Genomic DNA, 27,435 nt, shown 5'->3' with positions numbered 1-27,435 from the left:
CGCTGCTTCTGGACCTGTTGGGAAAAGTCCGGATAAAAGTTCACCGTGGCATTTTCGAAGGCTACTGGGCCCTTCGCCCGCGAGGCCTGCAGGATAGCGTCCCGATCTCTGTAGTGGAAAAGCTTGGCAACAATAGGTCTCGGCGGGGCGCCAGGCTTGCCCTGGCCCCCTGGAACACGATGTGCGCGCTCCACTGCGAAAAATTTATTAAGGCCAGACGGTGAAAGGTGATTCTGGATAAGATCTTCAACCAGGAGATCAACCGAGTGGGGTTCTGAATTCTCCGGCACACCAACCACGCGAACATTACAGCGACGCGCCCTGTTCTCAAAATCCTCCAAGCGCCGGGTCATGAAATCGTTCACCCTGCGGAGATTGCCAATCTCCGTCTGAATATCAGAGACGTCCGTCGTGAGGCTGGAAGATTTGATATCCAACGATTTCACCTTTTCGTTCGTCTTGGAGAGATCGGCTCGAATCAGATTGACCTCAATCGCCACAGTGTCCAGTTTGTGGGCCAAAGTTTCATACTGGTGGCCTATGGATTCCCTCATGCCAGAAATGGCGCCCATGATGTCTTGCAAGGAGGGCTCCGGCGACGCATCTAGTACTTGGTCCGACGCAGTGGGACCGGGCAGGGCAGCTCCGGGGGACCCCTTAGAGTGGGTATAACGATCCATGACATTAGTTTGAACCGGACCCCCGCGCAGAGGTGCCTTCGTCTTGCGCGTCTCTCGGTCTCCTCTGCCCGCCATTTTGAAGATGCGTCACAAGCAGTGTCACCAGGGTCGACAGGCCGAGCACCAGGAACGGAGGCCCCTGGACCAAAGGACTACAAGAGATGTAGCACCAGGATAGATGCAGCCCACTCCAGAAACAGTGCAGCCAAGGGCCAAGCAACCTACGTGGAGAGCGGCCGCAGCTCTGGCCCAGCCCTCTCACCAATGTACCAGTCCGAGGCAGAAACGAAACCGAAACCTAAGAGGGGGTCTCACACGTCCAATCCCCCTGCCGTTGTTGTTCAACTTCAAGACGGCCACCGAACCTCACCCAGTCCCGGGCGCACTTCGAGGGCGGAGCCCAAAAGTTCAAGTGAACATAATTCAGACACCCAATGTCCAAATTCGTTTATGAAAAGTCCAGGTAGATCAGCCCAACGTCCTCTATATGAATCCTCGCAAAAATCAGGATTAAATCAGGATATTAAGCCGGGAGCGGCGGGGGTCCGGGGAGCGCTGTGCTCACGCGGCCATCTCGGATGCCCGCCAAGCTCCTCCCTGGAGCGAGAGATTATCAATGCCCACAAGAGGGCTCAGATTGATGGTACAGAACATGGTGCGGTGGAGTCTTCTCATGGTTCTAATGAGTGTAACAATGTTATTGTTGCTCCTTAGGCGCCATGCTCTGAACCATTTTAGCGCCCTGGCAGCCAGGAAAATCGTAACCCCATCCGATGAAGAAATACGAGAAAGCATGTTACCTAATCAACCAAATTATTGTAATTTGGGCTAGAGTATTAAAGATCTTAGAGGTCTGGTTATACAGTTGGGGTGGGCGAAATACGAAATTCAAGACTTCAGGTTGCCCAATTATGGAACAAGACTGAAAGCCTGGGTAGGAGGCAAAGGAGAGGTACAGATTACGTTTTTAAAAGATGTATGTATGGATGAGTGCAGTAGGGACTATAGGTCCCATTAGGGAGCGGATTCAAAATAGGGAGGGAACTATGATGCAGGTCACTCAAAGGAAGAATAACCAACAATGTAGAGATCTCATGTACCCCACAAACCTATTACACAGACTCTCAAAGAACGCCCCCATTAAAAAAGGAGCCACACAGAGAATTGCAGTAGTGTATTCCAATATTCCACATCTGAGTCTCTAAGATGGAGATACCCAGAAGGCCAATTGGACAAATAAACTAGATGGCTAAGTAGGGAAAAATTTCCCCCAGAGAATAGATCATACTGTCAAAAAGTTATATATGATTAATGTTCCCAGATTTCCGGCATGGGCAAAGGAGGATAAAGACTCACTCAAGAGTAAAGTGATTCACTGGATACGAAATCAACATTGTTCTTCCCTGATAAGATCTGATCTGTTAGAAAGGAAGTGTTGTAAGGTGAGCAGCTTGACAATATATTCCTTGAGCTTGAGCTCAGCAAAGAGGATATTGTAAATTGGAATAGTGCACCTATCTCTGCAAACCTCCCCCAGAGGGCTCCTTAATACAGTTTAATCCTCCAACAATAAGTATTGTATTCATAGTTTCAGCAAAATATCACCTGCTACACAGATAAGAGGGTCTCTAATTGTGCCTTTCGAGTGACATCATGATGAAGGTCTTGATCAGATTAATTGACATGAGAAGAGAAACGGGGTACTCTATGTGAGATTTTAACATCAATTAGGTATTCACCCTCACCTTTTATCCTCAGTACCCCTAGTATACACAAATATGGAGACAGATAGGGACATAGAACCACAAATGGGAGGAATACACTCAATATTAACTACTCCACAGCATACGGGAGCATTAAGCAATTTAATTCACTCACATGGAATGCAGCAGGACTAAAATCCCAAGTAATTGATCCTGAATGGGGCACCTTCATTCCATATATGTGTATTCCAAGAGACAAGGGTTCTCCAACCAATATTTAGGTTGTGGTTTATAAATTATAGTATAGAGGCAAGATGCTCACCTGCAGGTCGTCCGTCAGGAGGCGGCCTGATAATTTGGGTTAAAATGCCCTTGGCATGTAGGGTAAAAAGGTTATGTTTCAAATAAACTGACATTCTCGGTCTTGACATAAATAGTACAAAAAGGCCTTTACCATAAGACTCTTGAATATATATAACCTTTTTCTAGCCCTAATCAGAAGTCAGAAACTTTGCTTGCTCTGGAAGAAATCATGTAGCCTTCCAATAGTGGAAGCCATCTTATCTTAGTTGGGGATTTTAATGCAGCATATGAGCCCTTGGACTTTATTCAAAATCATATACACTATGAGGATGATGAAAGGGGTGTCCCAAGACTGTTAAATCACCCTCTAAAGAGGAGCACTAAGGTTACATTGCAGATACCATCACTTTAGGTTAGCATATGGCCGCGTATGTGCAACTGGGGCTTAACTCAGCCCGGAGTGCACATTTTACATTTAGGAGGACAAACTCTAAAAGGCAGATCGATTATATACTACTCGACTTAAATATATGACTTATAGTTAGGGATATGAAGTTTATTGATAGGTTAGACAGGGACCACAATGCCGTAGCACTCTAATTGGGAAATAGCCCATTTTCGTTTCTGTTTTTTTTATAAATGAGTTTATTGGTTTTAGTTACAGCCATACAGAAATAGTTAGATGACATTTTTCAAGTTATTCAATACAGTACATGGGCATACATTGATTTAAGGTATACAAACATTTCCATCTCTCTGCATTTCTGCGCATCTCCAGTTCTACCGTAGGGGACACACAAATATCTCCACAATATTTATTCCACGTTGACTACTTCTGATCCCATTTTTTGGGGCACCCCCTAGCTACAAAGACTTCCGTCTCCGCCAACATGCACCTATCTAGCTCTTTTGCACTCAAGGTATTGGATGGCGGGTTCGCTCCCCGCCACCCTCTCTCCAGTTACTGTTTGACTAACATTCACCCCAGTGTTGTGAAGTGCTGTACGTCTTCAGTGAGGTCAGTTGCATCCCATATATACAGCAATCCCAGTTGTGGCGTCAATACTAACTCCTTTCCCAAGGCCGTCTGCATGTGATCCGAGGTTCCCTCCCAGAGGGTACGTATAGCTGGGCAGCTCCACAGAATATGATAAAAGGTGGCCCTGCTGTCTGCACCCTCTCAAATAAAGGTCATCAGGTCTAGACCCTATTTTCGCCAAAGTCGTCCCTGTCATGTATGATCGGTGAAGTATCCTAAGCTGTATGAGCCTAAACTTAAGTGTGATGGCCGCTTCCCTGGGGGACATAAGAGCCAATTGCCAACCCTCTTTACTTATTGGGCCTAGGTCATCCTGCCACCACTCTCTGAGCTTTGGAAAGGTGTCTGGCAGGTTATTACTCAACTTTTTATATGTGAGGGATATCGATTTGGAGAGCAGAGACCCATCCAGCAAACGGTTCTCCGGTGGGGTATGTCTTTAAGGGTTGGAAACGCAGCCTGAATTGCGTGTCTTATTTGCAAATATCTGTATATTTCTTCCTGAGCCAGGTGGTATTGGCTCTGAAGGTCTCCAAATGCAAGTACAGAACCCTTTTAACCAGGTCCTTCACTGCTGAGATACCTATGAGGTCCCATTTGTCGAACCTAGGCTGATAGCACAGCATGACCAGCTTCTGTGTAGCTCGAGAGGACGCCCGCCCATCCCAGACGAGAATTAGCTATGCGCCATATTTCTAGTGTATGTTGGGTGGGTCCAAAGAATTTCCCTTTATTCTTCCTATCACTGGAATATAAGGCCCCTAGGTAACCGGAGCGATCAGTTTGAAACCTGTTGAGAGCGTATGCCGGGTCATCGGGCGGGTGATCTAGCCAGTGGTTAATAGTCACCAACTGCGCCGCCCAATAATAGAGTTGTAGGTCAGGCAGTGCTGTGCCTCCATCGTACCAGTCTTTTGTTAGTTTCTTTAGTGCCCACCTGGGGGCCTTCCCATCCCACAACAACGTGCGGATTTCACCGTCTACTGCTTTAAAATAAGAGTCTGGGACTCTGTGCGGGCAATTATGGAGAATGTACAGAAAACGAGGGAGGGCCAACATTTCAAAGAGGGCAGCTTGACCCAAAAGTGAAAGAGGCAGGGGCCTCCAGTGCTTCACATCAGCTCGTAGTCTAGCCAGTGGGGGAGCTAAATTGGAGCTGTAAAAAAGAACCGGATCCGAAGTGACAAAGACCCTCAAATATCGAAAGCCCTCCTCCGCCACCGCTATGGTGCAGTTAACCGGAAGTCAGGGGAACTGGCCCGCATCAGGAACAATATGGACTTGTGCCAGTTACTCACATAGCCAGAATACTTGCCAAAGATCGTGAAGATGTCAAGCACTACAGGAATAGACTTGTACGGGGAGGCCAGATATAACAGTATGTCGTCGGCATACAGGGATATACGATCCTCGACCTCAACTGCCCATTGCATCCCCCGCACCATAACATCTCGGCGCACCCATGCCGCTAGGGGATCCAACAGGAGAGTGTATCAGCGGGGATAGTGGGCACTCCTGTCTAGTACCTCTTTTTAACCTAAATGTCCGGGACGTGTAGCTGTTGACCCTTACTTGTCTCAACACATCAGTGTACAGTAGCTTCACCCAGGCTATAAATTTAGGGCCTAATCCTACCTTTTCCAGGACTTCGAACAAATACAGCCATTCTATTGAGTCGAATGCCATTGAAAGATCGAAAGACAACACCGCCGCGTCGTCTTCAATATACGCCCTACGAGCCATCACGTTGTGTGGGTGTCGTATATTAAGGACTGTATTCCTCCCTGGCATAAATCTGGATTGATCCAGATGGATCAGTGAAGCAATGACCGTCACCAGCCTATTAGCCAGGACTTTCGCCAATATCTTTGCTTCCACATTAATCAGCGAGATTGGCCTATAAGAGCCACAGCTATCCGCTGGTTTTCCCGGCTTATGGATTACTACGATGGTAGCTAACCGTTGATCCACTGGAAGACTACCCGCCTCCAGGCTTTCCTCGTACATGGCCCGTAAGTGTGGCACAATTCGAGAGGCAGTGGCTTTTAGAAATTCTACCGGTATATCATTTGGCTCCATCGCTTTCCCGGATTTAATCTGTCCTAAGACCTTGCTAATTTCTTCATTCGACAGATCCCCGTCTAAAGTGTCTCTCTCCATGTCTGAGAGGACCGGCACATCGCTGTCTCGGAGGAGCGGACGTGAATCGTCAGCCGTGTATCGGGAAGAGGGGGGGGGGGGGGGGGAGTATACCTTTCCCAGGTGATCTGCAAATTCCTCTGCTATTTCCCGTTCATGTGTCACAATTTCACCCCCTGGCTTTGTCAGTCTGTGTACCCACCTCATACCTTGTTCTCGCCTCTCCAACCACGCTAGAGTCCTACCTGCCCTATCTCCCATTTCGTATATCCTGTGTTGGGTGTTGCGATACTTAGTCATCGTGTGTTCCCTAGTTTTTATCCGGTATTCATCTTTCTTCATTAAAAATCTATGATTAGTGTTGGGTGAGGGATCGTGTGCATGCTCCCGTTCCAATTCTAAATAGCACATTTTTGATTAGTAATCTCTAGCATGGCATAATTGATATACCTATTGTATCTCCTTATGATGGAAGGAGGGTAAAGTGGCCGTTTATACAGTCGGATGAGGATACACTTGCCAGCATATATACCACAGCTGTTACTGCCCTAACTCATTTGGCGAGCAAGAGCAAACAGACCTGCTTGTTATGCATACATTTAACATCCTACTTGAATCCATTCAAAAATATTTCTATAGGACCTTCAAAGTGAAAAGTATTAGAACAAAGGTGCTAATCATTGCAAGATAGCCAAGCAAAACCTCATAAGCTCTGTAAAAAGCAGAAGTCAAACTGCTATAACAGAAGAGAGGAAGTTCTATACAAAGATGCAAGAATTAGCCAAGAAGAACTGGGAGGAGTCAAACTGGCAAGAACTAGTTATATCAGCCAAAATAGAGAAAGATTGTTTTGGCACTTGCTCGCCAAAGGGGTACCATTTATTGTAGAAATGATGATTTCCATAAAGAACCTCATACTTTGGAATTGCACTTTTCTCAATTATGCTCCACAGGAGAGATAGGTGTGCACCTTATTGTAGGTAGGGATGTTGTGTTTATGTACAGGAATGGGACAGCACCCCCACAGTTGCATTCTCTATGACAAACAATAACAACCATTAAGCTAATGAAAAAAGGGTAAAGTGCCAGGACTAGATAGGATTCTAGGTGGCATGTACTCTTCAGAACCGGTTGTGTGGGGCTATACACTTAATGCAATCTCTAATGCCATAGCCAAAGGGACAGATATACCAGAGACATGGAAGGGGGCAGAAATAATTGCAATCCATTAAAAAGGGGATACAAGTGATCTTGTTAACTATAGGTCTATCAGTTTGATTGACAATGCCCCCCCCCCAAAATATATTTTAGTAAACAGTTCCTGTTGAAAACACAAACGTGGATGGACGACAATCAAATCCTGTCCAATTTACAAGCAGGATTTAGGGCACATACAAGCACTACAGATCAGGTGCTTCACTTCGTATTGATTCTTTGGAAGACAATTTTCATCAATAAAGGGCACTTGTATGTAGTGTTCATAGATTTAAAATCTGCTTTCGTCCTTATTCCCCGAGAAAAGCTATGACCTTCTTTGACTGAGGTGGGAATGCAATTGGAATTACTATGTTTACTAATCCGACTGCATAGTGGGAACTATACACAAGTAAGATTGGGAAAGGAGAGTAAACTAATAGGCTGCATAGATATTACAAGAGGATTGAGACACGGGTGTGTCATAGCCCCAACTTTGTTCACCCTCTACATAAATGGATTAATAGATACCTTATATGACTGTAGAGATGATTGCTCAAGGTTAGCCAACTAACAAATCCCTGCTCTCCTCTTCGCAGCTGACACATTGCTAATTTCCAAAACATGTGGTGTTCCAGAATATTTTAGATCAATTCTCAGATGCAAGTTCGCGCTAAATAAACTTTATAAATAAATAAATGTATCAGATTTGTCCTTAAAATCAATGCCACCAAAACCAGATGGATCACTTTACGGCCACATAAGCCTTTTAAAGGAAAGTTGAGGCTTGGCTCGGGTAATCTGGAACAGGTCAAAGAATTTTATTATTTTGATGTAAGACCGTCTAGTAATCTAATGTGGGTCCCCCAAATATTGAAAAGTCAAATGTCCCTAAATCATGTTGAGGCTGCAATTAGGAATAAATCGAATTAATCTAATTTCCGAACAATATCACTGGTTGGAGTAGTGTGGCTCACTGGTTAGAGGCGGCAGACCCGGAAGCAGAGAACGGCTCGAGACCAGGGTTCAATTCCCGACGCGGCAGGGTCGTGGACCATGGTCAGAGGACTTGATAATTCTCGCCTCGGTGCCTACTCTAACCAGGGATCACACTCGGCAACTCTGGGCATTAGCTTGCCTCATCTCTACAACGGCCCCCTACATTCACCGGGGATGCCTGGTTTCACCTCGGAGATACCCAGTATGGACCATCTCACAGGGATAGCCAGGACGGGTTCCCCAGCTGTCTACAGCGCCACGACGCCTCAGGGCAGCAGTGCGCTTTACAAGACACATACATTTACATTTACATTACATTTACTGGTTCTTGAGATTTATCATGCTATGGGCTAACATTATGGGAATATGAAGAAACCAAGGGCTTAAAAAAATAGAGAATAGGTTTATTAGAACAATATTGGCATTGCCAACAAGCGCCCAGCTTGCCCCAATGTGACTTGATTTGGGGCTGAGGCATGTTACACTCATTGTAGCTCTTAAACCCATTATATACTGAGTGAAGCTGTGGACGGGTAAATTCCAGATGCCAGTGAAACAGGCAGTCGCAGAAGTAAAAGAGCTGTATAAACAACTAGTAACACCCTGGCTCAAAGACAAAGTTCAGGATGTATGAATTAGGCCTAAAAGGGACATGGGATAACCCTGAGTCCGGCTCAGGGAATGTTAGCCCTACTGAAGAACAGATTTTAGGATTACTTCCAGGAAAGGTGGATGTCCTCATCAGAACATTTCACTTCATCAAGGAGTTTTATTTACGTTAAGTGTGTCCCAGCATTTCAAACCCCTCCCTCCCCCCCCGCAAGATCTAGATTTCTAAGATTTAGGTATGGGATCTTACCAGTGAATGTTTTCAGAAACAGGTGGCGGTGAGTGCTATTACACCCATGAGCCCTAGCATGTTTGTCAAGCACTGAATCTGTGGTACTTTTAACGTTTGTTGCCCTACTTATGTAAAGGCTAAGAGAATTAGGCTAATTTCAGCTTGCTGATGATTATCCACAACGTGACTTACAGATGTCATGCGCATATTAACCTCTAAAAATACTGAGTGGTTTGCGTACTTGGTATCCAGGTACCTATTTCGTGATTAGCGCAGCAGATGTCATATAATAAATGCTGCTTAGTTGCTTCTTTGGCCAAGGTTATACTAATATGCACTTTCTTCAGACAATTTCCACGTTTTCGTGATACTTATTGGAAGTGATTTATAGTCTTAGAACTTGGCAGAGCATTTGAAATAAACTATAACTATGTCTCTGATAAAGTATGAAAATGCTGATTAATATACTTATCATGGATGAGGAAATAAACTATATGCACTTTGTAATTGACAGCGTCAAGTACTAGCACTTTACTTAGGATAAATAAGCCTGGGTGAAGTGAGGCATGATTTACTGCTAAAGGAACCTGATGGGGCTTTGTTACCAGAGTTAATTTTGAATGTACTTGATGAATTATGGAATGCTGCTAAACACTCGTTTGGTAGCTTAAGAAATGTATCACATGCTTGTTAAACAGGATAGCATCTAGCACAAGCACTTTATGTTGGACAAATGCCAACTAGTGGGGAAATTGGTATTGGATACATGTTTTATTATTTTAAAGAATTTCGTTATGTTTTCATAGCAATCTTGTGATCCTGTGCCCAGTAAAAGATGAAATGTTGATTCAATTTCCTATGTTTATCAAAGGAATATTCTATATGCATTTTAAAGATGATGTTGTTAGGCCTGTATAAATAATAGTTTAATGTGTTAGAGTTATGGAAGTTTTGCAGTATTATTTAAGGACACGGTATAAAAGGAAGGGTGATTGTAGATACATAACCATCTAATAATATTATTAACTGTGCTATGATGTCACTAAATTGGATCTGGTAGGAGTTTATTGCATTATAATTCATTTTTATACTATCTTTTTAATGAGATGATGTGATCAGGAATATTATGTATACATTGTTCTATGTGTAAAATGTATTATGGTCAAACTTGAATGAGTAAACTAACCACTACTACTAAAGAGGAGTTTGAGTGAGAAGGCTTTGCTCCTTGAGAGGGACGAACTCACACTGGTCACCCTAAAACAAAGTAAGCCAGAAAATGTGAGATACAAACCACATAGCCAATGGTAAGCAATGGGCGGAATGCATTCCCTGAAAAGCTTTCAGAATGTCCCCAAGATGTCTTTAGCGCACCAGACAGTTAAGCTCTCTGGTAGACTGACTTAAAACTAAAAAAAGAGAGAGTGAGATGAACAATAATACACTTTTTATGTGCTGGAAATTTGGCAATTCCAGCATGCTATTGTACTCTCACAATTTAAGGTCGAACACACCTCAATAAAACTATTCCTGCACTGATGAAGAAATAGCATTATATATTACATAGCATTATATATCCCCTTAATCACATCAAAATTGTTTCCCCGGAGTAATGGACTACACATCTCTTGGAGCTGCTTTCTACAACTGCATCCAAGATAGAAATGTATATCAAAGTATGCCTTGTTCTATGCTCCCATATTTCTGATATTCATTCCCTGCTACAAACATTATAGCTTATGAAGTCCGTACATGGTTTTAAGGAAGAGGAAGCTTTACTTACAAAACACAAAGTAATATGTTTAGGAGACAATATGCAATTGAGTGGGGAAGAATTGTTAATGAATTTCACAAATAGCAATTGTTAGGCCCTTCCTTATAGGTCAACGATGAAGAAGGTTTTAGGAAAGGAGACAGCTATTCAAATATTTCATATAGGTCTCTGCTGCCAGGACTGTACTGGCGGATGAAAATAGTACAGATGTTACGGTGACATTTATGGAGCAGTGCTGGTAATGATAACTCTAATAAGAAGTGTAGGGCTGCTCTACTCCTTGGTGCCATTACAGACATATACATTAAAGGTGATTAGGGACAATGTTAAGGTCGAAAGGAGGAAACCTGAGAGGACACATACTGAGAGTGGATAATTGTTGGGGAACAGATACTCTGATAGATGGTGCCACACACCAGAAGATCTATGTGGAAGAGCGACTCCAAAGACAAATAGGAATGCATCCAAATATCTAATTCCAGTTGCTTTCTTATTACATCTATCATCGGTAATATAGAACTGTACAGCTGTTATTTACTATTTTAGTATTTTCACAAGTAGAGAGCCATGCAAAATCCAGCCTTTCTAACTTTTAGCAGAGAAATATGTTTTGGAGCCTAATGTGAATGCCATTAAGGAAGCTGCACTGCCGATAAACCAACTTACAGTCCTGACCATGACAAATATGGCGTAGAAGTGATTTAAATTAAGACAGCAAACAATGATTGGTGTGGTCTACAATATTATTAAGTTCAACCAGTAGTGGTGTGTTTGAAAAATAAGTAACGTTTATGAGCACTGCATTCAGAGACAGAGGACTGACGCATTGGTGAGCTGGCAAACTTACGTTATGGTTCCTCAGTAAGTGCATAGATAAAAGTTTATGGTGCAGGGTCTGGGGCAGAGGTGAAGCACAAATCTGTAGCACTAGCAGGACAGACCTCCCCTCACATATGTAATCAAAAAATGCCATAAAAAGACGATTAAACTTGCCATGAAGATAGACATGAAGACCAGAAGTAAACCAGCAGCGTAGGCACAGGTGCATAACTGGTCTGCTTTTAAGAGCACCCATGTCTCTGCACATGCGTGGACAGTTGGCTGAAGGGTAGGCCAACAAGTCACAACTTGGTGCAAAGTAAACCGCAAGAGAACAAACTAAAAGGAATGGGGTGCAAGAATTTTGTAACGGTGTGTGATCTGTTATCAGGGCCGTGTGGCAAGATATAAAGAAACACAGATCGGAATGGGGAAATTGCCCGATCACATATATAAAAGGTGTCAAGTTCCCTATTCAGCCGAGGCATCTAGTTCAATCTTCTATGCTACCAGAGTGAAAGCCCAAATAGTGAAATTCGTGTAAGTGATTCATGCAGTACTAAGAAACAATAAAACGAGAATGAAATACTAACCCACACAAGTAATATGTACAAAATCTAAAGGCTAAAGAATAATTAATTAAGAGAGGCTTTTGTGCAGTCTGAACCCAGTCAGTGTTTTATTCTTGCAGACACTCTAGATGTATCTAGACGTTCACTTAGTCAATCACTTCTCTAGTACTAACTGCATCAGAGCTTTCCTAATAAAAAATGCTTAAACGTTTCAAAAGCTTTCTCAGAGACTTCAGATCTTACCGTGTCTCCAGGTTCACAGTCGGGGTAGTAAGGATAGTGAACATAGAACATGTCATTCCGCACAGTTTTCTTCCTCATCCTGCAGGGCCCTTCGGTCATCTCCAACATCCATTTGTCCAGGTGGGAACCAATGGGGGGACCCCAGAGGCTTCTCTCGCGCAGCAGCTCATGCTCTGTCTGGCACCACTCATCAGTTACATACTTTGTTACATTGTGCTGGCGCTGTAAATACAAAGTTTTACGGATATGTTTTACAGAATATGGGACTGCTGTAACATATCACATTTATCTGGCATATGCACACTATAGTTATGGTAACATTATCACTTAACCAAGAGGATTAGGATAACCAAGATTAAGTGTTTCATAAAGACTTTCACACATTCATAAACCCACCTTTAAGGATCCAATCACTAAAATCCACCACCTGCTGACAAGTGATTGCAAAAAACATGACAGACACAAAGCAACTGCCCTTTAGGAGATATAAACAGATAAAGAAACATAACCGCTTTCATCCATGTCTTACCATTCAGTCCACTGGCCAGATAGTAAAGCAGTCTAATAGTTGAGATTCAGAATCGGGTCTTCAGGAATGTATGTATGTATGTATGTGAACATGTGATTCCATAGTACAAACTTAGCTGAGAAGCAACAAGAGTTGTAAATTATGAGGGGTGTTGGGTGACTATACAGGCTCTTGCAAATCAAATGATATTGTACAAGTTTAAATTACACAATTACATATCACATATTGACATTTTAGGCACTAATATTTTTAAGGGATTTCTTAGAATCACATGAATCAGTGCAATCCAGGTCTCCATGGCCCATAGCTGGCAGCTTAGCCACTAGGCCACAAGGAGCTTAGGGTACTCAAGAGTACAGAAGTAAGCAACCTTTTCTACTCTAACGTCAAGCTCATTTTATACACAACATAGTGAAATATTCTAAAGTAGGAAGCTAATTCAGACTGTAGTAACAATGGTCAACATGGAGCTTGTGTTTCGAACCAGTCCAAAAAATATTTATGGATTTTGTTGAAGAAAAAACAAGTTTGATCGGATGTTGGCGTAATGTACAGAATTTAGTCCAACAAGTTACTTAACTTTGCTAACGCATTATCTGGTAGAGACAATATCTAGCCGCAGATTCCTTACCTTAGAATTTCCCAGGAGTCAGACAGGATTCGATAAGATTTTTGCGTGAGCAGTACCCCTGCCCGCCGGTAAGTGGCGATGATCAGTATCATAGGCACCACCTCGGTACATGGAGCCATGAAGTGCACCGACACTGGTATGTCCAGACTAGGGCCCTGAAAAGGATTAAGCCTAACCCTAGAAATCAGTCCGCAGAGCGGGGATGATTGGGGGAGGGGGAGTCCGTAAGGAACCTGTGGGTAGATATGGTCTCTCCCAAATAACGCGATACCGAAGGTAAGTAACTTGTTCGTCTGGTAGAGACATCTAACCGCAGATTCCTTACCTTTGAATAGATACCCAAGCAATACTGTACCCCGTGGTGGGTTGCGGACAAACTTTAAACTAGAAAGTCCTGCAGGACCGAAGAGCGAAATGCCCATCCCTGCGGACCTGTCAAGGTAGTAATGTTTGGTAAACATGTGCAGGGACACCCACTTTGCTACCTGGCAGATGTCCAGTACTGGGACTCCACATGCTAATGCAGTGGTAGCAGCTTTAGCTCTGGTGGACTGAACCATTAGGCCCTCAGGCGGCGGCTTCTGGGCCAGTGTATAGCAGATTTTAATACAGAGGATGACCCAGCACAAAATGGTTAGTTTTTGCACTGCCCTACCCTTCTTTGCTTCAACATACCCCATGAAGAGTTGGTCGTCTACCCAGAACTCTTATGTTTGGTCATGGTAGAACAACAACACTTTTTTTGGGTCTTGACAGTGGAGTCGCTTGTCTTCTTTTGAAGGATGTGGAGGAGCGTAGAAAGTAGACAAGGTGATGGATTGGCCCACATGGAATGGTATTACCACTTTCGGTAAAAAAGAGCCCCTAGTGCGAAGCATCAGTTTGTCTGGGGAAACAGACAGGAAAGGAGCCTTGGATGATAAAGCCTGCTGTTCACTCACCCTCCAGGCACATGTTATCGCCACAAGAAAGGCTGTTTTGATGGTGAGCAGTCAGAGGGGACAATTAAGAAGAGGCTTGAAAGGAGCACACATTAAGAAAGTGAGAACTAAATTGAGGTCCCAATTAGGCATAATGAAAGAATGGGTAAACATATTACAAGACCTTTAAGAAACCTATTTACAATAGGAACTTAAATAAAGAGGGTTGGTCAGGCAGCCGAAAAAAAGGCAGACAGAGCAGAAAGGTAACCCTTTAGAGTGCCCAGTGTCCTGCTGGACAAGAGTAAGATAAAAAGGAGGACATAAGAAAGGGAACAGAAAGAGGGTCAATAGACTTTTCTGTACAATATAATACAAATTTGTTCCGGGGCAGGCGTATATTGTCTTGGAGGAGGGATGCCTGGCTGCCAAGATAACATTGCAGACTTCGGGAGGAAAGTCGAAAGCTTTCCACTGTCTCTGCTCAATCTCCATGCAAGAAGGCACAAAGTTGACAGTTTCAGGTGGAGGACCCTCCCCTTCTGCTGTGACAGAAGATCCTCCTGAAGGGGCAACTTAATCGGAGGATTGATGCTCATGCTGAGAAGCTCAGGATACCAGCCTCTCCGTACCCCGTCCAGAGCCACAGGGATGATTTGGGCCAGGTTGTTCCTGATCTTCTTGAGCACTCTGGGTAGAAGTGGTATGGGTAGAAAGGTGGACAAGAGGCCTGAGCTCCACTCGAGATGCGAGGCCGCTCCAAAGGAGAGCTGCCTTGGAAACTTCAGCAAGCAAGCTGCTGACATTGTGCACTCTTAATGGAGGCAAACAGATAACCAAGGCTCTCTACACTGCTGAAAGAGACCATGCATCCCCGCTGGTTGGAGATGCCATTCGTGATCCGTTAGGCATCAATGGCTGAGTTTGGCCACCCTGGTGTTTAGGGAACCTACCAGGTGTTTCTGGTTTAAGTGTGTCTTGTAGCGCTGGGAGGCCTTTGGTAGCCATGCGCTTTATAAAAGCCCTATTCATTCATTCATTCATTCAATCAAGGATATACACTGTTCCAGCCGTTTTCAGAGACACAGGGACTCTTGACAAAGGGTTCATGGCCCCACCCCGTCCTGTTTGTTGCAGTACCACATGGCAGTGGTGTGGTCTATGCACACCTGCACCAGCCTTACCTTGATAGAGGGTAGAAAGGCTTTCATTGCCAGTCGGATCGTTTGGAGCTCCAGCATGTTTATGTGGAGTCCAGATTCCACCGGAGACCAGAGTCTTCTGATCTCCCAGATGGCCGCCCCATTCCAGGAGTGGCACATCAGTCACCACTGTGAGATCTGGTTGAGGAGGGGAGAGAGTTCTGCCTTTGACCCAATCGCAGTTCATTAGCCATAACTGTAGGTCTTTTGCAATTTCTTCCAAGATCTGGACCAGGTCAGAGAGATGCCCCTGGTGCTGCGCCCACTGGAACTTCAGGTCCCACTGCAAAGCCTGCATATGCCATCTGGCATGTGTCACAAGCAGGACGCAAGAGGCCATGAGGCACAGCAGCCTCAGGGTCATTCTCACCGAAATCCAAGATAGAGGCTGAAACATCAGTATCATAGTCTGATTATCCCAGCCTCGTTGCTCGGAAGGATAAACCCGAAACTGAACTGTATCCAGAACAGCCCAGATGAAAGGGAGCATCTGAGAGGGAGTCAGGTGTGAGTTCAGCACATTGATAGTGAACCCCAGTGAATGCACAAGGTCCGCCGTAATCTGCAGGTGGGAGACGACAGCCTGGAGGAGCCCACCCTCAGCAGCCAGCTGACGAGATAAGGGAAGGCTGGCACCCCTGATCTGCACAGATAAGTTGCGACCACCGTGAACACCGTGGTGTACACCTGAGAGGCGCTGTTAAGGCCAAAAGGAGCATGATGAATTGAAAGTGCTCATGGCCTATCGTAAACTGCCAGTAACGCCGATGGGTAGGCTGGACGGGGTATGGAAATAGTTGTCCTGCAAGAACAAAGCTACCATCCAGTATCCTGGGTCCAGGGCAGATAAAACCTGAGCAAATGTGAGCATCTTGAACTTATCCTTTTTGAGGAAGACGTTGAGAGTTCTCAGATCAAAGATAGGGCAAAGCCCTTTGCTCTTTTTTGGGAATCAGAAAGTAGCAGAGTAGCAACCACTGCCTACTTCTGACACCAGAACCCTCCATATGTATCCCTTGGCCAAGAGAGCTGTGACTTCCTCTCGGAGCAAGGACTAATGATCCTAAGCCAGTCAGTCGTCAGATGGAGGCAAAGGAGGAGGGGAGGATTGGAAGGGAAGGGAGCTGCCCCTCCGAATAATCTGTAAAACCCTCCTGTCCGATGTTATGAACTGTCAGTGGTGGAGATGATGGCTGATTCTGCCACCAACTGGACACCCATGATCTTGTAGGTCAAGATTAGGAGGGCTTAGAGGCTGTGTCTGCAGGAGGATAAGTGGATGTGGCAGACCGCTAGGTACCTGACCCATCAGGTCGGTATGAATATTATCCTCATCCCCACACAGTCTGGGAAGCTTGCATGGGGTGGTGGCTGGAATATGGCTGGTGCAGGCGAAAGCCCCCTCCATAGCTACGAATGGGGAAATAGGCAGACTGGGGAGGGCATGGATCAGCTGCGAAGCCCATGGACTTGTCCGTAGCGCGCGAGTCCTTAAAACGCCAAGTCTGCCTTGTCTCTGAGGAGAATGGTTGTCATCAAAGGGAAGGTCAATGAGTGAAGCCTGGTCATCCCCTGAAAAGCCAGATGTTTTCAGCAAGGCGTGGTGTTCAAGTGTCACCATCGGCGAAACTGCTCTGCTCAGTGAGTTGATGGTATCCAAACCACAACTAATGGTGAACTTTGCTGTTCTTGACCGCTTGGGAGAGAACGGCCCGGGCCTCCTCCGGGGTCTCTAGCAGCACTTGTGCAACCGTATCCCAAAGAGTGTGCGAGTAGGGGGCCAATAAGCATGTGATGTTCACTGACTGCAATGCAAGGCTGGTTTAAGAATACGTCTTCTCTTGGATTCCTTGTCTGGGGGTTTGGTGATTAGAAACAGATACTGAGTGTTGATGGAAATTAGCTCTAAAAAACCTGTACTTGTGTTTCTTTGTAAACATTTATTGTGATCTTATGATGTATTAATTGTTATGTTTTTTAGGAAAATGTGTTAATGTACACTTTTATGATTTCTATATGGAATCGAAATAAAGTTATTTTGATTTGATTTGATTTGAGTCTGTAGGTGTGGGTGTGGGTAGTGGCAGCAAGCAATTGTCTTGTTTACAGGAGCCCCTATGCTGGTCTTGGCCAGGTTCCTAGTACTTCATCTGTTAGTCCTTTATTAAAAGGGAGCAGGGGTTCGAAAACGGAAGCTCCTGGTTGTAGCACTTCCGTCAAGATGTTAGTCTTGACTGCCACTGAGGGCAACTCGAGATTCAGGACCTCAGCTGCCCTCTTCACCACCATGGAATATGACGCTCTCTCCTCCGTAGACAGAGTAGGGGGGAGAAAGCATACCAGTATCTGGGGATGTGTCCAGACCACTGGCATCACAGAGTTCCTCACACAAGTCTATACCTTCCTGACCTTCTAACTAGGATATAATTGGGGCTGGCGCAGGGAGCATTTTGAAAGGTTGCTGTGGCATGGCTGACACCGGTCCGGATCCATGAACGGATCCACAGGGGCCCATTGGAGCCACGGCAGAAACCACTGATGTGGAACCAGATAGGGCCCTCTCCAATCCAGCGGGACCCATAGGTGCGCCAGAGGAGTTGCGCCACCTAATACGCTGTACATGGCCCTGTAAAATTACCTAAGCAAGAGTCACTCCAGCTCCTGGAAAAGCTGGGAGGCTCAGAGTCGGCCCCGACAACAATTCGGAAGAACTGTGCTGTAGTGAATAAGCCACTTTAGTGGTCTGATGGTCTGTGATGACCCTCGATCACCACCATTGTGTACTGATTTTAGTGTGCTATGTTACTTTAGCCTTAATGTAGGATGGTCTTGCATTAGAATAATCTTGCCAAAGAATAGAAGGTATGGGATGTCAAGGTGCAGGGTTGTTGGTGATGGTGCACACAGGTGCTCCATAATAGATACTGAGGGATTAAGTGCATAGTGTTATTTGAGTTAGGTGAATTATGACTTTAGCCTATTGGCTTTGACATGGTCTAATATCATTCTGCTTTCCAAGTAGTAGAGGCCTATGCTTGAGCAACTCCATATTCTAAACTGCAGCCATCTTCTGAGCCTCTGTAGGTGAGGTTATATTTTAGATTACATGTGTTGTCCACCAGTAGTGAACCAGACAGGACCGGTTCTTATCGGGTGGAATGTGCTCTCTTCGTGCCGAGTCAGAGCAAAACGCTTGGCCAGCTGCTTGTTGTGCTCTTGGTACGAGGTGGTACAGGAATCCAGTGAGAACTGTGGGCGGAGTTAGCTAGAAACTTCGATGGAGAGCTGCATTCTATATTAGAGAAAGGGGGTCCGAGAGAGGCAGAGATTCTGAGATTCTGAGATTCTGAGATGGTGAGATTCTGAGATGGTGAGATTCTGAGATGGTGAGATTCTGAGATGGTGAGATGCTGGTCTGGTGTTTTGGCGGTCTGATGATACATCACGGTGCAGACGTGCAGTCGTGTTTGTGCAACAGAGAGTCCGGACCCAACCAGAGAGGGAAAGAGAGACGGACCCTTCTTCAGATGCCAAGACGCCTAAGATTATGGTGAGGTGTTCCAGGTGTACTTATTGTATCTAACTATGCTTTTATTTTCAGGTTCTATGTATATGTATGTGTTAGTGATTGCTACAAATGTTTACTGTGTTCTTCTTCCTTGTCATTCTATTATCATGTAATAAAGAAACCCTAGAACATATCATTTGTTTGCATTCCTTGTGAGGGAAGGTCGGGACCCTTTTTTACCAAATACTTACAGAGGGATGGGCAATTCCCCTCTAATGGGTAATTGTTGATAAGGAAGGGAAATCGACTCCCATCAGGGATGTCTAAATTCTAATTATTCTATCCAATACATTGCTAGGAGGAGCATGCACTGTGTACCCTCTCAGATAGAGAGGTGTTGTGACTTGCTCTGCGTACCCTCTCAGATGTGGAGGTGTTGTGACTTGTTGTTATTTGCAAGCTCCTCTGCAATGGTCTTATATGTTGTCAGTGTTTATTCCTTTCTTGGGTAAGTATTGCGAAATGTGGTGTCTTTCAGGAACCTGAGAAAGGATGTGGTAAGTAATGACCTGGTGACTGACAGAAGCACCAAAACATACAGAGAAGTAAGTCATTACACGTGCCTCGAAAGTCTATGCTCCTTTGTCGCATCAGCCAACGGATGAGGAGAAGTAGAAGCACGCTTCAACTTCTTATGCTTTTCCCCCAAATGGCCTGATGACCTGGAATCGGAGGAAGATGATTTTGGGCTCCTGGAGCAGTCCCACAACCTCCCTCTCAATCGGGTCCGAGATCCCTGAGAAAACTAGCGATGCAGCATCACCTGCCAGGCCGCTAGCAGCTTCAGGGACCACTCCTTCAAAGCCTTCGGTGCCATGGTCTGGCTGTTCGAACAGGACCTGAAGTCGTGGTCGCACTTGAGACAATACAGACACACAAGGTGTGGGTCTGTTACCGATATGGCACAATGACGGGAAAGACACGGTTTAAACCCTGTCTTTCTCAAAGACATCCTCGACACAACCAGAAGTAAGAATTCCTCAAAAAATTTCAAAAGAATTGTATCAAAAACCGACAGAGGGGTCTTTCTCCAGATCAGAGATAACTGGTGCGGAAATAAAAGAGCCGATGTTAGCGGGCCGAGGTGGCTCCTATATAGGTGACGCAGACTTCATTTCTGGCGTAGACAACACCGATACCCCTGCGCGGAGCCGAACAATGCCACCTACCGGTGCGCAGGGGTACTGCTCACGCAAAATTCTTCTGCATCCAGTCTGATGCTTGGGAAATCCTAAGGTGAGGAATCTGCGTCTAGATTTCTCAGACAGATATGTAAGCGCTGAAATGTAAGGTAGAAAATACATGTCAGTTCCTGAAATGAAATCATTGACTCCATTCTTGTACACCGGCTATCTATTTTTCAACAAAGCACATCAGCAGAGGTTTAGAAATGTAATATACATGAAAAGAATTACTACTGCTGCTACTACCGTCACTTTTATACTAATAATAACAGTGTGTCCAGGCCATTCTCGCGGCACTGGGTGACCCAGAACTGTCACATTTGTTGGAGTATGATGGTTAGTAGGTAGCTTTGGTACAGGCATTTGGCAGTGCTTGCAGGTCTGTGGGTGGTACAACCTTCAATGGCTCTCTTAGACATTTATTGGGGCTTAGCACTTTGCTCAAATTTTGCCACCTGTGCTAAATTTTAAGCACTCTACGAAGCACTGGTTTACCACACAGTCAGGGGCTCAATGAAGTATTTCCACTGCAGGGGTCTGTGCTACGTATTCAATGGTTAGCATCTTAGTAAGTATACTCATCCTTCCATGCAGTCCACTGTCAGACAAACCCTTACAAGCCCTTAGGCCGTACATAAGACATAAGCAGAGGCACCAAGCGCGGCACATCACATCATGCACACTGTTTTGGGAGGGAGCGGAGAGGTCTAGATTATAAAACGTAGCCACATCACTTGCTGAAACTAAAGAGAAACAACTGCAGAGCTGTGGACAGATGTGAAGACTAAAGCCATAGGTAGCTCCAACACGCGGATAGCTGTGTGCATTACCAGAGTTAGTCAAACAGATGCCAGTCTGTAGCCATACATTTCTACTGATGGCACCAGATGTAAAGATGCATGCCAGGTAGTGGGTGTGGAAGGAAGGAATGTAAGGACAAAAGATCACAGTAACCGAAAGCCACTGAGCCTCAATGTTCTGAGCGGAAGACTGGGGTACCAGCCAATAGCCTCTATAATAGGCGAATTATTTTAGAGCATGGGCCATGTAATACAGTGTTAAGCTTATTTTCGAAAAGGATACCCAACAGCTTGGCTCACCTGACATCTATGTGGGTGTCTCAGCAGTTTCTACTTGAGTTCCTGCGAAAGTGTGGCCATGATGAGGCAGTGTGCATTGAGCGTACACGCCGGCGACATTAAGTAACATCAGTGGATCTATGAGCAGTTGTACTGAGGCAATGCCCTTGATGTGGGTTAGAGACTCTTCGCAAAAAAGATCTGACCCATCCCTGATGTTCCCCAGATGTGGATAATGCGCCCACCCTTTTCAAGTCCTCACATCTCCAGTGACTTCCGGGTAGGTAGTGTGAAGTCTAGCTGGCCTCTTGTACCATCTGCACAGTATTTGATGTGCCTTTTCCCAGCGGTGTGTGGGGTGAGGGGTTACTGCCTTCATCTAAACCTTCTGCAAGATACAGGGTAAAAGGTGCCATACACGCACTCCTCTATAGTTGTCTTCAAAAAGCGATTACTCACGCCTCACGTAGATCCATCTGTGGTTTCTATAACCAGAGCGCTCAGTTATCCATTATTTCTGTGCACTCGCCCACTTGACGTTGTTAAGCTGTACTGCACGGATGTGCAGATAATGTCAGCGTGCATGATATTGTGCAGTAGGGTGAAACCATCGCTCTGTTTCCTGGCGAAACTAATAATGGCATCCTGCACTAAACAGCACCGGGCTCTAAACAGCACAGTACTGTGAGAGGCGACAGCGGTAGCACCGAAGCAGCAGCCGGAGCTGTCTGTGTCAGGTAGACGCCCCTCCTCCCAGGCACTTGGCAGAGCCCACGTCTCCCCGCAGCTCCGGGAGTGGATCGAGCAGCCGGATCAGCCCTGCTCTCGCGGCCGCTGGGGGAGATATAGGAGCTGACGCAGCCTCGGGGGCAGAGGCTGAGGAGCAGCGTCAGCACCAGAGACCGAGCACCGGAGCGGCCCACAGCAGCCCATCAAAGGCTGCAGCGGGACGGGCACGGCAGCGAGCATATGTCTTCAATTATCGCGACCGCGTCTGGCCGCGACAATTGAAGACATATGGGCTTTGGTGCGCGTAACAGACACCAATAGGCCATGAGCAGAGCTACGTGAGCGCCCATGGCCTATTGCGTGTTCTGTTTTAAAAATACACGCACACAAAGCCCAATAAAAATGGTCCTAGGAAATGCACATGCACGAGCTGTGTGGAATTTCCAGGTCCATTTTTAAAACCCTGAGAAAAGGACTCTGGCTGCGCGCACACCTCGCAGCAGTGTACGCTAGGCCGAGACCTAAAAAGGCTCCTTGTATCCGGGAATGCTATTAATCAGTTACAGCTCCTACCTTAGCAACCATCTGTTTACACTTCCTTATGAACTCTAACATTTGCTTCGAATGTTTGAGGATTGTGAATTTAGGAATTATAAACAGGAAAGCTGTTATTGGAACCTTAGACATAAAATTCATCTTCTCCCTAAATAATGTTTTATTTTTTTTTATTTTTAAACAGAACCCTTAATTAATACTCTTTTTTGGCAGTTGAAGTAATTTTGATTGCAAGTCCAACCTTCTAGCTTGCTCCTCTTTTTTTAATGCTGGATGCTAAGGTTTTAGCGACAATTAATTACAGCTTTTACTACTTCCAATGGCATTTCCCACAAATCTGTACAGGTTTTAGGAAAAGATAAGCTGATAGTTTTTTGTAGTGCACAAGGTAAAAAGAGGTTCTGTAAACAACTTGTTCACATACCCAGTTCTGGCTTTCTTCCAGACTGCAGAGTAAAAGAAATGGCAGTGCTACGTGGTGTTGATCCACAGTAGTCTATTGTTAAGATTTTCACATTACCCACCTAAGCTAGGAGTAGTGTGATATATAGAGAGAATCTATTATAGATAAATTGGCATGTTACTGAAAAACATACAACCCAGTGTTGCCTCATACCAACGGTGCGATGCATTACTTAGAATGTGATATTTGAGTCTCTGAACTGGTACTTTAGGTTTAACCAGTGAATGATCAGGCATCCAGACCTGTGCTGAGATTCCATACTGTAAGATTTCTCTGTGAGAGAATCTGTTCATGACAGAGAATACTCATTTAGAAAGAAACAAATGAGGCCTGCAAGTTGTAGGAAGCTGGCTCTCTATATAGTGCACCAAAGTACGAGTTACATACCTTCGGTAACTATGCATCTGGTAGAGATGTTGTCTAGCCGCAGATTCCTTCACTTAGAATTAACCCCAGGCGTCAGACTGGATCCAGATTTGTTTTTTTGAAGCAGCGCCTCCTCGCGCCGGAGGATAGTGTCACCTGACCGCGCCCTGACATCGTCCACGTACGTGGCGTCCGCGAGGTAATACAAGTCCCTCCCGGCGCATTGACGTCAGTTTTCTTCTGAGAAACCTTTCTGCGGCACAACGCAGAGCCACCAACAAAAACTGTGAAAGTATGAGAACAGTGTGCTAAGGATGAAAAATCTGTGAAATAAAGAAGGAGGATGGTGCAAAACACCATGGTAAAAGACAGTACCAGACACTGTCTGCATATAAGCGAAAAGCAAAAGTGGAACAAAGCTATGAGAAAGAACCCTGCAAGCGAGGCATAGACCCTTCCCAAAGTGCGAGCAACCAGGGAAGAATATCACAACAGACAAAATTAGACTGTTATTACCATGTAGAACTGTGCCGTCCAACAAGGACGTAGCACAGAAAGAACAACAATACACTACAAGAAGGTATGAAAAGACTGGCATTTCTCCTATAGTAATGGAAGTCTGAAACATAGCTTAACAGATCTCGAAAGAAGACGACTATAGAGGAGACAAGAGCCTTGAGTCAATGCAGAAGGCGGGAGGGAGGGAAGGCAGCAGGAGAAGAAGAGAAGAGAAAGAAGCTCCTGATGAAGGTGAATCAAAAAGCACCATTTTACAGGAAAAAAGCCACTTGGAGGGAGGCAATTCTTAAAGGGGGTGCAACAATGTGAGCACACAGGAAAAAAATCAATGGCAACTGAAAGGAGGCAAAGTGGATAAGCCCACCTGGCAAGGTCCTTGAGAACGGGAAGGATGAGTGAGTGTTAAGGAATATGCGGCTTGACAAAGTCTCTGCCAGATACATCGTTACCGAAGGTAAGTAACTCGTACATCTGACGGAGACATCTAGCCGCAGATTCCTTAACTTAGAATAGATACCACAGCCATACCCCAAGGGGGAGGTAGGTCTGCGACAAAACAACAGAAAGTGCCCGAAGCACTGAGCCGGCAACATAGTGACAGATTATGGGAAAGGCTGTGGCGAAACAGCCAGACAGTAACCCAAGTAGCTCGGAAGAGGAAAAGATAACAGGAAACAAGGCGTTATAAAAAATGCCAGAATGACGCAACACAATACCCATATAAGTATGACATGTATAAACGGCACCAGCCATATCTCAGAACAAAAGAGAGAGAGAGAGACTCCAGAACGTAGGAGGAAGAAGGACCACTCTCAGCTTTATGGTGCACTATGTGGGCACTAACCAAGGTTGAGAAAAACATGAAGAGATGTAACCAGAACCTACCAGGCTAGCACACGGAAGGGAGGCCGGAGAGACCATACCCAAGAACTGAAGCGCAAGAGGCAGGAACATGTTAGAAGAGCAGGCGTGAACAAGAAAAACACCAAGTGCACACCGAGCCACCCAAGGAGGCGACAGGGGTGAACCACATCAACCTGAAGCACGCTGGTGCGGCCACAACTGAAACATGCACAGAGCAGACAGCCACAGAGATAACAGGGTGGCGTAGCTAAAATGAGCATGAAACTGCCCAACCAGGCAGACTAAGTGCCAAGGTGAAAACTAACTCACTAAATACAGAGATGCAGGGTACAGAACCTGGATCGACCGGCATCAGAGGAGCTGTCCCGCAGGCACAGCAGATATAGTGTAGGGCGATATCTAATGAAAACGACACATCCGAAGGGAGTGGCAGCACAGTCACCAAAGTACCAATAGGAGCTGTGAAGTGGAACATGTGTAAACGTTGAAAAGAAACTCAGAGTTCCAGACCACATACTCCGACTGTGAGGGAAAATTAACCTCCCCAGAGAGAGATATCGTTCATTATCTGAATATCAAGAATGGAGCAGCATGAGCTGGGGTACCACCTCAGGGAGTTGGACGCAAAAGGAACCCCTATTAACAAAGATGCAACAAAGTGCTTTTAAGCGTACTGAAAGTAGACACTGCCGCGTAGAACAAGGGCAAGCCAGAGTACAGCACTGAAAAGCTCAGTGAAACACGGAGCCATAGGACCAGACCTTGCAGTAACAAAGAGGGGTGGAGATGTTGAAAAAAAAAATTGTATCCATTGACAACCCGTAGAGATAGATATATAGAATATATATATATATATATATATATATATATATATATGTGTGTGTGTATATATATATATATATCCAAATCTAACATATATCCAAATCTAACATGAGAAGCCCACGTGGGCTGTATATATAATGCATGCAGTTAATGGCGCCTACCTTGCATTTCAGTTTGGCTGTGTCATCCTCTGAAGAAAGAGCCTGGGGGCTCTGAAACGCGTCAGGATTTGTAATTGTTTGGAGCTGAAAATGCCGGTTTTCAATATTAAAGGCTTTTGAAAAGCAACCAGCTGGGAAATTGCATCCTTGCTTCAGGGCAAACTTTGTGTGGAGATATATATATATATATATATATATATATATCAAAAAAGGGTGAGTGAGCCACGACCACGCCACACGGGTGCCATAGGAGGAACTAGTGCATTCATGGCAGGAGGTAGCCGCATTTTAATTACGATATCAACCGTTAAAACCTCCATGGGAGGAGAGTGAGGCATATATGCAAGGCGATCCATGGCGTATAGGAGAGAGTGCGATAAATCCCAACTGTAAACACCGTACAATGGTAAGATAAAAGTGTCAGTGGACGTATAGAGCCTAAAAGGATCTCCAGGACCACTTGACAGATAGCAGAGCTATACAATAGCATTCAAGTACCCCACGTGGAGTATGGCACACCCCTAAACAACGGGAAACACCTCTTAGGGCAAACCACAGTCAGAGAACCAAACACAAACAACCTGTGGGACACCGCCATAGTAGGTTCACTGCCAACCTAGAACGCGTAATGCATCCGGAGGAAGCTAAATAAAAGGGTAACCACCCTAGTACATGTGAAAAGGAGACCTGTGAAATACAGACCTATGGGGGAGAGCAAAAGTCCGCAAGGAGGCGCTGAACAGCCGATTCGGCGTGGGCATCAAACAACAGGACCCTATCAAAGGGTAGATAAATAAGGCGCTCGCAGATATTCTCCGGGAAGACGCCATCCTGCAACCAAGCATGGCGCGGTAAGGCAACCGAACTGGCCATAGCTCGGCCTAAGGAATCAGCAGTATCCAGGGCCGAGCGGATGGTGAATTCCGCAAAGTCACGGCCATCCCGGAGAAGATGCAGGAGGTCAACACGAGTGCCTTCAGAGGTGGCAGAAATAAGAGACTCGGCAGAGTCCCAAAAGGCAGAGGAAGCCTGAGCCAAGACACACACTGTAGTTAGTGAGCGAAGGGTGGCGCTAGTGGAGGCGAAGATGTTTCGGCCCCACGATTCTAGCCATCTGGACTCCCGAGAGGCAAGGAAGGGAATGCAGTTTGCAGAACAAGCCCATGCACGTCTGGGTGAACAAATAAGCAAACTGGATCATGTGGAGCAGGACGGTGTCGGTGCAAGATAGAACGAGCCACCGGATCACCGGAAGCTGGCCGAGCCCAGGTGCCCAAAAGGGCATCATAAAGAGAAGCTTCAAAGGGCAGAAGCAACACCACATTCCCCGACCAGTGGTGGAGGACATCTAGCAGAGGGTCCGCAGGCAAGGGAACCGAAGGAGGTTGCATATTTAGAACACGAGCGGCCAAGGAGACCACCCTAATGAACACCGCACCAGCTTCGAGGAGGGAACAGCAACTCATCTGCAGGTGAGCGCTGTAAACTAAGTCTTCCACCCCAAGGAGATTGACCAAGAAACTGAGGGTGTGACCAC

At 45.4% G+C, this 27,435-nt stretch overlaps 1 protein-coding gene across 3 annotated transcripts in view; it reads right to left on the bottom strand.

Annotated features, from left to right (window-relative positions):
- The window catches only part of WDFY3 (WD repeat and FYVE domain containing 3), a 1,930,620-nt gene that overhangs the window by 578,655 nt on the left and 1,324,530 nt on the right, over positions 1-27,435 (bottom strand). For all 3 annotated transcript variants that reach the window (XM_078676292.1, XM_078676293.1, XM_078676294.1), the window contains one exon: positions 12,307-12,528. In XM_078676292.1, coding sequence (XP_078532418.1) covers positions 12,307-12,528 — 222 coding nt within the window. The remainder of the gene's footprint in view (positions 1-12,306; positions 12,529-27,435) is intronic.

This window comes from Lissotriton helveticus, chromosome 2_1, assembly GCF_964261635.1.
Source record: "Lissotriton helveticus chromosome 2_1, aLisHel1.1, whole genome shotgun sequence".
Lineage (NCBI taxonomy): Eukaryota > Metazoa > Chordata > Amphibia > Caudata > Salamandridae > Lissotriton > Lissotriton helveticus.
Note: the sequence above shows the minus strand (reverse complement) of the source record. Positions and strands in the feature narration are given on the sequence as shown.